The sequence below is a fragment of the Piliocolobus tephrosceles genome, chromosome 10 (genome assembly GCF_002776525.5).
Source record: "Piliocolobus tephrosceles isolate RC106 chromosome 10, ASM277652v3, whole genome shotgun sequence".
In the NCBI taxonomy this organism is placed as follows: Eukaryota; Metazoa; Chordata; class Mammalia; order Primates; family Cercopithecidae; genus Piliocolobus; species Piliocolobus tephrosceles.
In genome coordinates, this window is record NC_045443.1 from 68,972,868 (window position 1) to 68,985,380 (window position 12,513).

At 37.4% G+C, this 12,513-nt stretch overlaps 1 protein-coding gene and 1 long non-coding RNA gene across 2 annotated transcripts in view; both read right to left on the bottom strand.

The window, feature by feature from the left end:
- Positions 1-12,453, bottom strand: part of ZFC3H1 (zinc finger C3H1-type containing) — a 53,814-nt gene extending 41,361 nt beyond the window's left edge. The window contains exons 1-2 of the mRNA XM_023226510.2: positions 11,641-12,453; positions 5,803-6,219 (exon numbers count right to left, since the gene is read on the bottom strand). Of these exons, the coding sequence (XP_023082278.1) occupies positions 5,803-6,219; positions 11,641-12,238 (1,015 nt within the window). The 5' untranslated portion in view covers positions 12,239-12,453. The remainder of the gene's footprint in view (positions 1-5,802; positions 6,220-11,640) is intronic.
- On the bottom strand, positions 7,436-11,610 carry LOC111552331. Its single transcript, XR_002734610.1, has 3 exons — positions 11,505-11,610; positions 9,253-9,391; positions 7,436-8,191 (listed from the first exon to the last, which is right to left on the bottom strand). It is a non-coding gene; the product is annotated as an uncharacterized LOC111552331 (long non-coding RNA).
- Positions 12,454-12,513: the final 60 nt, after the last annotated feature.

Consider the following 12,513-nt stretch of genomic DNA (forward strand, 5'->3'; position numbering starts at 1 on the left):
GAAAATCACTGCTCTAGTTTTTCCTTTTGTGTAGAAGCCTCTTCCACCAGAAATCCATTTGGCTATTCCTTTACTGTCTTCAAAGTCTTTCTTTAAATCTCACCTTCAAATAGATACCTATGCTGACCACCCTATTAGTGCTGCAACCTGTATCCTCGATATCCCTTCCCGACTTACCCTGCTATACTTTTTCTCTTTCATAACAGTTAATTTACTCATCATGTTTACTGTTTTACCTTCTAAAATGCAAGCCCATGAAAACATAAGTGACTATTTTGCTCACCAATTTATTTCCAAGAGCGTGGAATAAAGTGTTCAACTAATTTTTGAATGAATGGAAGAATGAAATAAAAAACATCAACTAAAATTTGCAATTAGGTCACAGAAAACTACCATGAGTAGTTTCAGTATTGTGATGGGGGTAGAAAAGCAAACTGTATTGGGCTAATAAGGAAATGAGAAGTAAAGTGAAAAGCTGGTACAGACTAGACGTCTCAGAAGTCTTACTGAAAAGAGGAAGAATACTTGACATAATTTAAGACAGAATGTAGGATAAGGTGGAAGAGGATTTCCATTTTTGGATGGAAAAGTCAAATATATTAAGAACACCCTAAGGAGACAATAGGTCAAGATAAAGCAGAATAAATAAAGCAAGGTCCCAGAGAAGGCAGAAGAAGTTAGAGCCAGGGGAACAAGTTAAAACAAAATGGTCATGAACAAGAGAATCATTACCCTCAGGATGAAAGAACTGAAGTGAAAATTGATACGGATTACAAACAAGTTTATGGTCAGGAAGTGAAAAGCTGGAATTGAGTGTGATCACCTCAAATAAGAGACACGCTTATATACTGACAATAATAAAGTTTGAGTAAAGGGCCTGAAAAAGTTATGAAGGTATAGAAGAGTTGTCAAGAGATATGGAAAAAAGGCTCACCAATAACATAAGTTTGATAGTAGAGTCTTGGTGAGGATTGGTGGGGAAATATACATGTAGAAACAATTATATAATTTACTGATTCAGATGACATTTTAGCTTCTTTGATTTTCCTCCAATCACTCTTCCATACTGATGCCAGTTATTTTTCTAAAACACACATCTGATCACATCATTTTCTTGCTTCAAAACATTTAACAGGCTACCCAATGTTTAAAGGACAAAATTCAAATTCCTTAGCAAAATATTAAACATCCCTCCCAATCCAACACTAACTTGTCCTTTTATAATTTTATGTCCAACCACTCACCAAAAAGAACACCATTATCTCTCACACTGCATACATATTTGATGAATCTCAACGCCCTTAAAAAGCCCTCTGTGCCTATCTGCTCATTTGGTTCCTTCTGAATTCCCCAGTGGAAAAGATTCATTTTTCCAGAAGTATATCAAACATTTACATCTCTACGAAACCTTTCTAAATCCAGGTGAGGATATTTAATCCTTCCTGTGTTACTCTAGGCTTTCACACATAACTCATATTATACTCCATGATAGTTATTTGTGTGTATTTTCTATCCCTCCGTGTTATACTTTTCAAAACTACTTGTACAGAATCATAGTACTAAATTGAAGAGGGGAAAGAAAGGCATCTCCCTGAGAATGTGTAACCCAAAATAATCATCACTTAGGTTTACAACCAAATTCACACTATACGGGCAGCCAGTGAGGGGTGAACTGATTTCAAGGCTAAAGTCTTTAGCAAATTCTCTCTGGGGAATGTATCTTTGTCCCAGGTCTCAAAAACTTCCCACTACTAAAATTCAAAAGAAAATGACCACCTCACATTAAAACAAAACAAAACAAAACAAAACCACTAAATGTTCAAGAAAGAAAGTACCAAAAATGAGTAATAACAAAAACAAACATCAGAAATCAAACCCCCAAAGACCTCAGATATTGAAAATTAGCAGGGATAGGAGATAAAACAAAACAGACCTACGGTTAATTTGTTTAAAGAAACAAAGATAAAGCTGAAATTATAAGCAGGGAGAAGAAAAGTGCAAAGAATGATCAAAGTGATTTGAAAACAAACAAAAATGAAATAAAAATAAAAACTGTAATTGAAATTTAAAACTCAGTAAGTGGGCTTAAGGCAAATCAGATACAGCTGAAGAGAGAATCAGTAAAATGAAAGATGTATCAGAGAAAATTTTCCAGAATTTGTCAATTACGAAGTGATAGAGACTTAGAGAAATTAGGAGACATGAAAGATAAAGTACGATGACTTAACATAACATACATCTATACAGAGTTCCAAAAAAGAGAGAGAATGGGATAATATTCTAAGAAATAATGATCATTTTTTCAGAACCAATGCAAGATCCAATCCAGATTCAAGAAACAACAAATTCCAAGCTGGATACAAAAAAAGAAATCTACAATCAGCACATCACAGTTCAACTACAGAGTATCAAAGACAAAAAGGATATTTAAAACAATCAAAGAAAAAAGATTATCTTCAAATTGGAAACCATTAAGACTGATAACTTTTGAAAATCAACAATGGAAGTCAGAAAATATTGTTAGTAAGAACATAATTAGGGGCTGGGTGTGGTGGCTCATGCCTGTAATCCTAGCACTTTGGGAGGCCAAGGCAGGTGGATCACTTCAGGCCAGGAGTTTCAGACCAGACTGACCAACATGGAAAATCCCATCTCTACTAAATACAAAAATTAGTCAGGTGCAATGGCATGTGCCATAGTCCCAGCTACTCAGGAAAATGAGGCATGAGAATCACTAGAACCCAGGAGGCGGAGGTTGCAGTGAGCCAAGATAGTGCCACTGCACTCCAGCCTGGATGATAGGGCAAGACTTTGTCTCAAAAACAAACAAACAAACAAACAAAAAGCATATAATTAAACAACCTAGAATTCTAAACCCAGGGAAAATATCTTTTAAAAAGAGTAAACAGAAACCGTTTTCCACCCAGCAAAAACACATTAAAAGCAAAAATGTCTAAAGGATGTATTTAAGCACTGAGCATGGTGGCTCACACCTGTAATCCCAGCATTTCAGGAGGCCAAGGCAGGAGGATCACTTGCGCTCGGAGTTTGAGATCAGCCTAGACAACATACTGAGACCCCGTCTCTACAGAAATTTTTAAAACATAGCCGGGCATGGTAGTACATGCCTGTGGTCCTAGCAACTCAGGAGGCTGAGGTGGGAGGATCACCCGAGCCCAGGAGGTCAAGGCTGCACTGAGTCATGATCACACCCCTGCACTCCAGCCTGGGTAACACAGTGAGACCTTATCTAAAACACACACACACACACACACACACACACAAAGAATGTATTTATACATATATAATCCCAGACATAATACAAACAGTGAGCCAAGAAAGTGCTAAAAATATAGGCAAAACTTAGCAAACATCATTCTTTGTATTTTGGGGAAAGGGTAAGGTTCTTGATTAACTTTAAACACTGGCAGGAATATAAGACCAGAAATTTAGTATTTAACTTCCAAACTAGCAAATGAAAAAAAAAATTGTGTGAAGAAAAATAAGAGACTAAAAAGAAAAAAAAAAAGAAATAAAACCAAATGTCAATAATCATAAAAAATGTGAGTAGACTATGTTTAAGCTAAAGGACAAAGATTGTCATACTGAATTATAAATTAAAACCAGCTCTATACTATGTACAAAGTAATATCTGAGACATGAGGATATAGAAAGACTGAAAGGGTGGGAAATTATATAAAGAGAAAGATCATGTGGCTATTAATATATAAGACAAAATAGTCTTTTAGGCAAAAACGTCAGAGATAAAGTCACTACATAATGACTTAATTACCCAGCTTCAAAGTATTTAAAGCAAAAAGTAAAAATCACAAATCCATCATCATGCTGGCAAATTTGAATAAACTTCTCTTAGTAGCTGATCAAGCGTATCAAAAAATAAAAAAGTGAACAACACAAAAAGCTCAAGTAATCTATAAATTTCTTTCAAACATACACAGAACTCTTACAAGAACTGATTACATACTAGACAATAAAGGAAGTCTTTAAGTATTTCAAAAGATTGGTTATCAAAGCAATCTTATTTTCTGACAGTATGATCGGCTTAGATATCAATAAAAAACACTGCTAGACAACCTACATGTTTCGAAGAAACATACTTTCAAGTAGCCTACAAGTCAATGAAAAATAAAAATTAGAAAATATTTAGAATGAATGAAAAAAGTTAAAACATCCCAACCTGAGACAGAACTAAAGTCAAATTTGATGGTCTAAAATGATCTTAATAGGAGAGAGGCTGAAAAACCTTTGTACTTATTTCAGGGGAATTAAAGAAGAGAGCAGGGAAAAAACATATGTACTTATTTCAGGGGAAATTAAAGTTTAAGAACCTATATACTTATTTCAGGGGAAATTAAAGAAGAGAGCAGGGAAAAAAAGGTACAACTTACAAATACTACAGATAAAAAAGTAAAGGATTCTTAAGAATAATTTTTATAACTTCTATAACTTATAGGAAAGACACATTACAAAAAATATATAGTTTACATAAACTGCCTTAACAGAAATAGAAAACACGAAAAGTCAGATTAAAACCTTCTCGGAAAAAAACTCCACTCAGGCCCAGATACTTACCAGCAAGATCTACCAAGTATCTCAGCATGTTTCCAATCTTAAACTATTGCAGAGAATAAAGATGAAACCAGCCCCAACCGACTTGAGTATCACAACCTTACACTAAAAACTGGCAAGGAAAAAGAGGGGGGAAAAATTACAGGCTATGAACATAACCTGTAAAATTCTAAACAAAACACTAGCAAACCTTCATTTGTAATTGCCGAAAGTTGGAAAAACCCAAACATAATTGGGAAATGGATAAACTATAGTATGATGGGATACTCAACGAAAAAGAACTACGGACATATACAAGTACATGAATGAATTTCGAACACATTATGCTCAATGAAATAAGTTATAATCAAAGGCAATATACTGTATGATTCCATTAATGTGACATTCTGGAAAAGGCAAAACTATAGGGACAGATCAGTGGTTACAGGTGAACTAAGGGCTGAGGGAGGGGGTAACTACAAAGACACTTGGAGAAACTGTTTGAGGTTGATGAAAGAATTCTGTATATTAATGGTGGCTGGTGATGGTTACGCACTGTCTGCATTTGTCAAAACCTGAAGAACTACACAGACATTTATAATGTTAAAAGGTAAAGTTTACTGTATATAAATTATATCTTAAAAATAAAAAGGAAAAGAAAAAACAAGCCAAATCCATGATTTAAAAATGGTATATCATAAACTGTATTAAACGCAAGCATACAAGGGTGGTTTAATACTAGAAATAAATTATATAATTCATTACACTAACAAATTAGAATAAATTAGATGCTCATCCCAATAATGAAGAAAAAAGATTTTGTAAACTTCAACATCCATTCACACTGAAAATTTCAAACTAGGAATAGGAGTAAAACCCTCCCTTACCCCATAAGCGATACCTACAAAAAAATTAACATCATATTTAATGACAAATGTCAAAACCATTTTCTTTAAATTAGGAAACAAAGGTGTCCACTATTATCACTGATGTATAACATTCTATTATAGAGGCCAACATGTCAGGCAAAAAAAAAATAAAGAAATAAAGACTAAAAGTAAACAAAATTAGTAATTATTCAATAATATGTCTACACAGAAAGTACAAAATTTACAGATAATTATAATCATTTAAATGAGCGTACAATCATTTAAATGAAGTACACTACCAAAACAAGTAGTTACTCCTTCAGACAAAGAAGTCATTACTAACTGAAATATTTAATTCCATTACCTTGACTAGAATCAGTAGTGTCGGATTTCAGGGAAAGCGGTTTTGCTCCATCTTTAACTTTTTTCAAACGGTTCTTATCTCCTGGTAAAGTCAATTTTTGCCTGAGTGGTTTTAATTCAAATGCCTGAAAAGTTTTGACTTGTGTTTTCTCCTCAGGAGCTATTTCTTTACTTGAATCCTTTGTAATACTGACATTATCAGTGCTAGTTTGGTCCTCAAAGTTCAATGTTTTAGGATCTTCCTGCACATTCTCTTCTTTGCTACTCAATGCTAGTTTTTCATCCTTATTGATGCATTCTAGTTCCAACTGTATTTGCTTATACTTTAAAAGCAAATCTTCAAAAGTTTCTTCCACACAGTTTTCATTTTTTGATGAATAATTTTGTTTTCTCGATGGAGACCTTCCAAAACTTTTGGCTGAGCAGCATATTAAGGAAACCAGATTCCAAAAATTTTCCACAGTTAAATTTAACAAAAAAAAAAACCACATAGATTATGGATGAATTTTCTCCCTTTTTAATTTTTCAAGAAAAATGAATCGATATTTTTAAATTACTAAATTCCATTTAATGTATGTGCAGCTAATACCCACTTTCATCATGTGTCCATACTTGAATTTAATAAGTACCATATAAATAGTCCACTTACAAAATCACTAGTGTTGTAATTACCAGTAGTATCCATAGATAGTCCACCTGGTTAGGTTATCGCATCCTTCCTTCTATAAGTGCCAGGAAAGTCATAATTAGCTGAATGTTAAAGATTATTTTCTGAATGAAGAAGGGAGAAACTGAATGGTTTGTCACGGATGTGGATAATTTATACTTCAGGGGGCCGGGCGCGATGGCTCACGCCTATAATCCCAGCACTTTGGAAGGCCGAGGCAGGAAGATCACTTCAGGTCAGGAGTTCAAGACCAGCCTGGCCAACACGGTGAAACCCCATCTCTATTAAAAATACAAAAATTAGCCAGGCGTGGTGGTGCAGGCCTGTAGTCCCAGCTACTTGAGAAGTTGAGGCAAGAGAATTGCTTGAACCCAGGAGGCGGAGGCTGCAGTTAGCCAAGATCCCACGGCTGCACTCCAGCCTGGGCAACAGAGGGAGACTCCGCCTCAAAAAAAAGAAAAAAAACAAACAAAACACTTTAAAATAGTACTCAAAATATATCTCCTATTTTTCCCCTACAGAGAAGGGAAAATGTAATGAAAATAATCTGAAGCAACTGTTCTTATTTTCTTCTCTAACACAGTGATACACGAAAAGTAACTTCTTCCTTAGAAACAGCTACACAATTTCAAACTACAATTTTTATTCTAAACAATTCATACATGAGAACTGTTATACCTCATTTTTCCAGACCAGATATTAGCAAGAGAAAAGACAGCACCTCCTGGGGTTTTAATATACCATTTATAGATTTTTTCTTTTTTTTTGAGACAGTCTCGCTCTGTCAGCCAGGCTGTAGTGCAGTGGCGCGATCCTGGTCACTGCAAACTCTGTCTTGCAGGCTCAAGCAATTCTCCTGCCTCAGCCTCCTGAGTAGCTTGGCTTACAGGTGGGTGCCACCATGCCCGGCTAATTTTTGTATTTTTAGTAGAGATGGAGTTTCACCATGTTGACCAGGCTGGTCTCGAACTCCTAACCTCAGGTGATCTGTCTGCCCTGGCCTCCCAAAGTGCCAGGATTACAGGCATAAGCCACCACACCCAGCCTATAGATCATTTTCAGTTGGCTAGGATGTAACAATACAGTACCCCAAATATGGTTCTTCTGTTTAAACTCCTCACAGGACAAGCAGCAGAAAAGGTTTTTAAACTCTCCTGATGATCAGTTCTAAAAATGAGAATTACCATCATTTGAGAAACAAAAATAAGCAGTAAGTACATCTGAAAATCTTAACAGTTCTACAGCAAAACTGTTCTAGTAAATCTCTGGTTTTCTGATCTCTTCAAAGTCAAGTTTCTTGCAAGAAAACTAGTTTCTCTGTACCCTTCTTACCAAATGGAATCTGGTTTTTGTCCCATTAATCTAGAGAGACTGCTGTGGCTAAGTTTCCTTATCAATGTTTTCAAACCTTATTTTTTTTTTTACCTGACCCCTATGAGAATCTGACACCATAAACCACTTCTCTTTTGGCTTCCATAACTCCCCGTTTCCCTTTGTTTCCCTGTTTGTTTTTTGTCTTTTAAGTCTCCATTGAGTCCTTTCTAACTTGTGAGATAATGGTGCTCTTCAGAGAGCACTACTTAGCCTCTTTCTCTTCTTATTTTGAGCATTCTAATGCACCTCCACCGTTTTACCTACCACAGGAGAGTTTACCCTGGTGAAAAGATATTTCTCTTACCTCCTACAAGCCATCCTTCATACTGCTGCTGCCAGAGTAATCTTTCTAGAATAAAAATATAAGATTACTCCCCTTGTTTAAATTTCACTAATAAAAAAGTCCAAAATCCTGAGAATAAATATAATCTGACCTGTGCTTTCCTTTCCAAACTTACTTTTTCCCTGTTCATCACAATTTTTGCATAGCTTTGTGTCTAAGTTTGTCTGTTCTTCAACTTAACCCCAATTCGAGCGTCACCTCTATGAAGCCTGAGTTTCTCACTCCCCCTTCCCCTCTTATGCACTCTTTGTACGTAAGCTCTGTAATTATCTGCATTTATATCTTACTTTTCACTGGAGTCATTTAAAGGCACAACTGCAGTTTAAAAAAAAAAAAAAAAAAGACTGAAGACCTTGGAAATATCTGCAAAGGGAAATGATTAAATATACTAATAAAAATGCTAAATAGAAAAATAAGGAAAAGCAATTGAGTTACAACTATAACTGACTAATCTCCTTTAAGGCTAAAGAAAATCTATCCCTATCTATACAGAATAGCTAAGATCAAACCAACACTTACCAGATTTAATTTTACGCTTGTTAAGATACAATTTCTAACTGAACCTTGGTTTAAAACAAAAAGAAGTGCTATTCAACCTTTTCAGCTGCAGCTGAAAATGGAATGACTTCTTACCGATGAGAGACACTGGCCTAATTATGTTAGCTCTCATCAGATTTGAAAGTTTAAAAGAGCAGTCATTCAAGGGAGACATGCTAAGATGTACTGACAAAGTGTCTATCATTAAGAAAAATTAAGGATGAAAATAAGAACTGCAATTGAATCTAGTTTATTCTATTTATTTAAAGTTGCAACTAGCGTATCTTAGTTATTACAGTGAAAGGAGTTATGACAAAAACAGAAATAAATAAACCCTATACTCAGGCTACTTTACTTCTAAATTATAGAAATATGCCACAGAGTAACCTGTATTATTTCTTTATACAGTATTTGTAAAATAAAAAAGGTATTATTATAATCACACAGTGGAAATATGAATTAAACTGAGTACAATCTTGATATTAAATAAATTTGAATAAAGTGTTGTAACAAATATTTTGTTTGCTCACATTATACAAAAGTAGCTGGGAACTACGTTTTCCTTCTCAAATTCTTAAAAAGAACACCACCTCTAGGATGAATCAGTGATACTTCATGAGGAAAACAATGAGCAGAGGATCAAAATAAGCATCCTTTTAAGTGCAGCATCTGTGAAAAGAAAAACAGTAAGATATCTTATTTATGACAAGTTACTACAGAAATCAGTCACACAGACTGGATATTTTTCGGTACTTTTTTTTTTTTTGCAACATCATATGCCAGTTTACTAATAAAAACATACAAGCTTACCAATTAATAAAGGTCTATGGTAGAGGCCCAAAATAGTATTGAATAAACACGCAGAAAGAGGACAAAAGCAGAAAGAAAGCCTACTCACCTCCCCCTTTTCTAATACAGAATAAAAATTTTAAGAAAAACTTTTGAGCTCCCATAGTACTTTTTATACACATACCTCAGTTTCAACTTTTTATACTAAACTACAACTACTTATTTTCATTTGTTTCCCTAATACAAACTACAGGTTTCCTCTTTGTACCTTTACAAAACACATATAGACTGGTGGCTCTCACCTATAAATCCCAGCACTTTGGGAGTCCAAGGAAGGAGGATCTCTTGAAGCTACAAGTTCAAGATCATAGCAAGACCTCGTCTCTCCAAATTTTTTAAAATAAATTTAATAAAAATTTTTTTAATTGAAAAAAATTTTTAAATCATACACACACATATGCTCAAACAGCCTTTCTGGCTTTTGGATTGAAAACAGACTACAAATCCATGGATTAAGAAACACCGTGGGCAGAGGTTTTCTAACCTTCTTGGAAGAACCATGTGCTGGCTTTTAAAAAGTTAAATATCTATATAATTTTCTTTTCTTTTCTTTTTTTGAAACGGAGTCTTGCTTTACTGCGCAGGATGGAGTGCAGAGGTGCAATCTCTGCTCACTAAAACTCCGCCTCCCCAGCTCAAGCGATTCTCCTGCCTCAGCCTCCCGGGTAGCTGGAAATACAGGCACCCAGTGCCACGCTGGCTAACTTTCTTATTTTTAGTAGAGACAAGGTTTCACCATGTTGGCCAGGCTGGTCTCGAATTCCTGATCTCAAGTGATCAGCCACCTCGGTCTCCCAAAGTGTTGGGATTACAGGCGTGAGCCACCACGCCCAGCGCCTACATGATTTTCTCTGAAACAATCCTAAAATGTTCCTAACCCAACTTTTGGTTGCAGAAGTAAGGTTTTTCAGGGGACTAGCATCAGAAGCTGCCGTTTCTTACCTAAATGTACATTCCTTGCCCCTTTTACATCATGACATTTGAGAAAGACCTATTCTGGACCTAAGTGTTCTATAAAAGTAATTCTGATTGTCTTCCAAATAACTGTCATTACTTTTAAGTTTCATATATAATGACGAAATTAAAAATCACATTATGGGAATTACAACCAGTAATGAAAGTCTTTAAACTTTTGCAATGGTCACAGTGTAAGTCAAGATAGTGTTTTACAAACCCATTATAAAACAGGAAACCTTCGGATGATTGATTCCTCTGTATAAATCCTGAGTAAACTCAGGAATGTTTAAAACTGAGAATAAGGTTAGAAGTAGCAAAAATCTGGTATGTTACTATTTCCTTTCTCAACGTATCCGATATCTCCACCCTCGCATACACATTCCTCCACTCTAACATATTAAAATAAAAATGCTGATAAGTTTATCTTTCTCTTTCTGGCCCTCATTTGGTCAGCAGGAAGAGTTACACAATGCGCAAAAGTGAACACTGATACAAACGTAAAGGAGGTAAAGCGTTCCAAAAAGATCAAATGAATCAAAAAGCTCTGAAACAGACTTGTTAAAGACACCAGAGTGTTTTTTTTAACCTCCCCCTCCCGCAATTTAAAAGGCAGCAACCGGAATAAATCAAGATAAAAACAGAATCACAAAAATAGTGCAGGGCTGCGCAGACTGAAACTTTCACAATTTTCAATGTCAAACCGCAATATGATAAAGCAACAGTATTCCCCAAACTGTTTATGAATATTTTTTCTCTAACAATATGTCAACTTCACATAAAATACAAAGTTTCTGTCCCAGCAAAAATACAAATGCTAACGAAACTTGGGCTTCTAAGGTATTATTACAAATCAGACTTAACTGTCTTAGATTTCATTAGCTTAACCCAATCCATAGCACGTTAATATATCCAATGAAGCAGTCTTAAGAACAACACTATAGTGTGACACACGGGGAATTACCAAAGAACAACTTACTTTAAGTATACTGACACAGGGAGAAATCAGCGGTTCTGATGATTCAAAGTTACACTCGTCTCACAGACCTAGTAATGACGCTAAAGGGAACTTTGGTAAGTGACACACCCAGCGCCGACCGCCACGTTAAGGATACAGCTCTTCCGAGGTGGAGAGGGCTCTCGCCAGCTCTGACTGCTGCTGAACCCGGATCCTGCTCCTCCTCCCAGAGGGGGTCTGCACCCCGGCTTGCCTCCTCGCTCACCCACTCCTCGCCCCCGACTCCAGCGACTTCCACCCCGGTAAGGCCTGCCTCGAAAGCGGAAACGGTCCAAGGCGAGGTGGCTCCGCTCCCAGAAAGACGGCCGGGGACTGCTTTCGGACAGTGAACTCGAAGGCATCCGTACAGAGGGCGGATGAGACCGGAATGGTTCTTTGGGTCGGTAGCTGCTGGGTCCCCTGAGGTGGCCCCGCTCAGACGCGTGCCGCGAGCGTGAGAAATTCCTCAGCTGCTGCTGAGAAGAGGACGATGACGAGGAAGAGCCACCGCCTCCGCCGGATCCACCGCCCCGGGCCGAGTGAGGAGGCCTTCGCCGCGGATAGGGTAACAGCCCGCCGCCACTGCTGCTGCTGCTGCTCCGGCTCCGTATCTGGCTGTTATTATCGTCGTCACTGATCTCCCCATCTTCAAGCTCCCCTTCTTCCTTCGGCGAGAGGCCACTGGAGGCCGGGGCCGGAGTATCTGCGGTCGCCATCCGGGGAGCAGCGCCTTCCACACAACCTTAGCTCTCCGTCCGGGGATCCGCCCGACAATTGCCTCGTTTCCGCCGGGTCAGTGCGGTCTTACCCTACTCGGACACCTAGCGGCCTCTGTTCCCCAACTTCCCCGCACCCCAGCTCTCTCTCGCCGGACCGTCGCAACCCAGTTCCTTTTCCTAGCGCCCCCTTGCTCCTCAGCGATCGGGGTTCTTCCGCCTCGCGAGAAAGGGACTCTGGTAGCGGCTGTACCCGAAACGTCACTTCCTGCGAC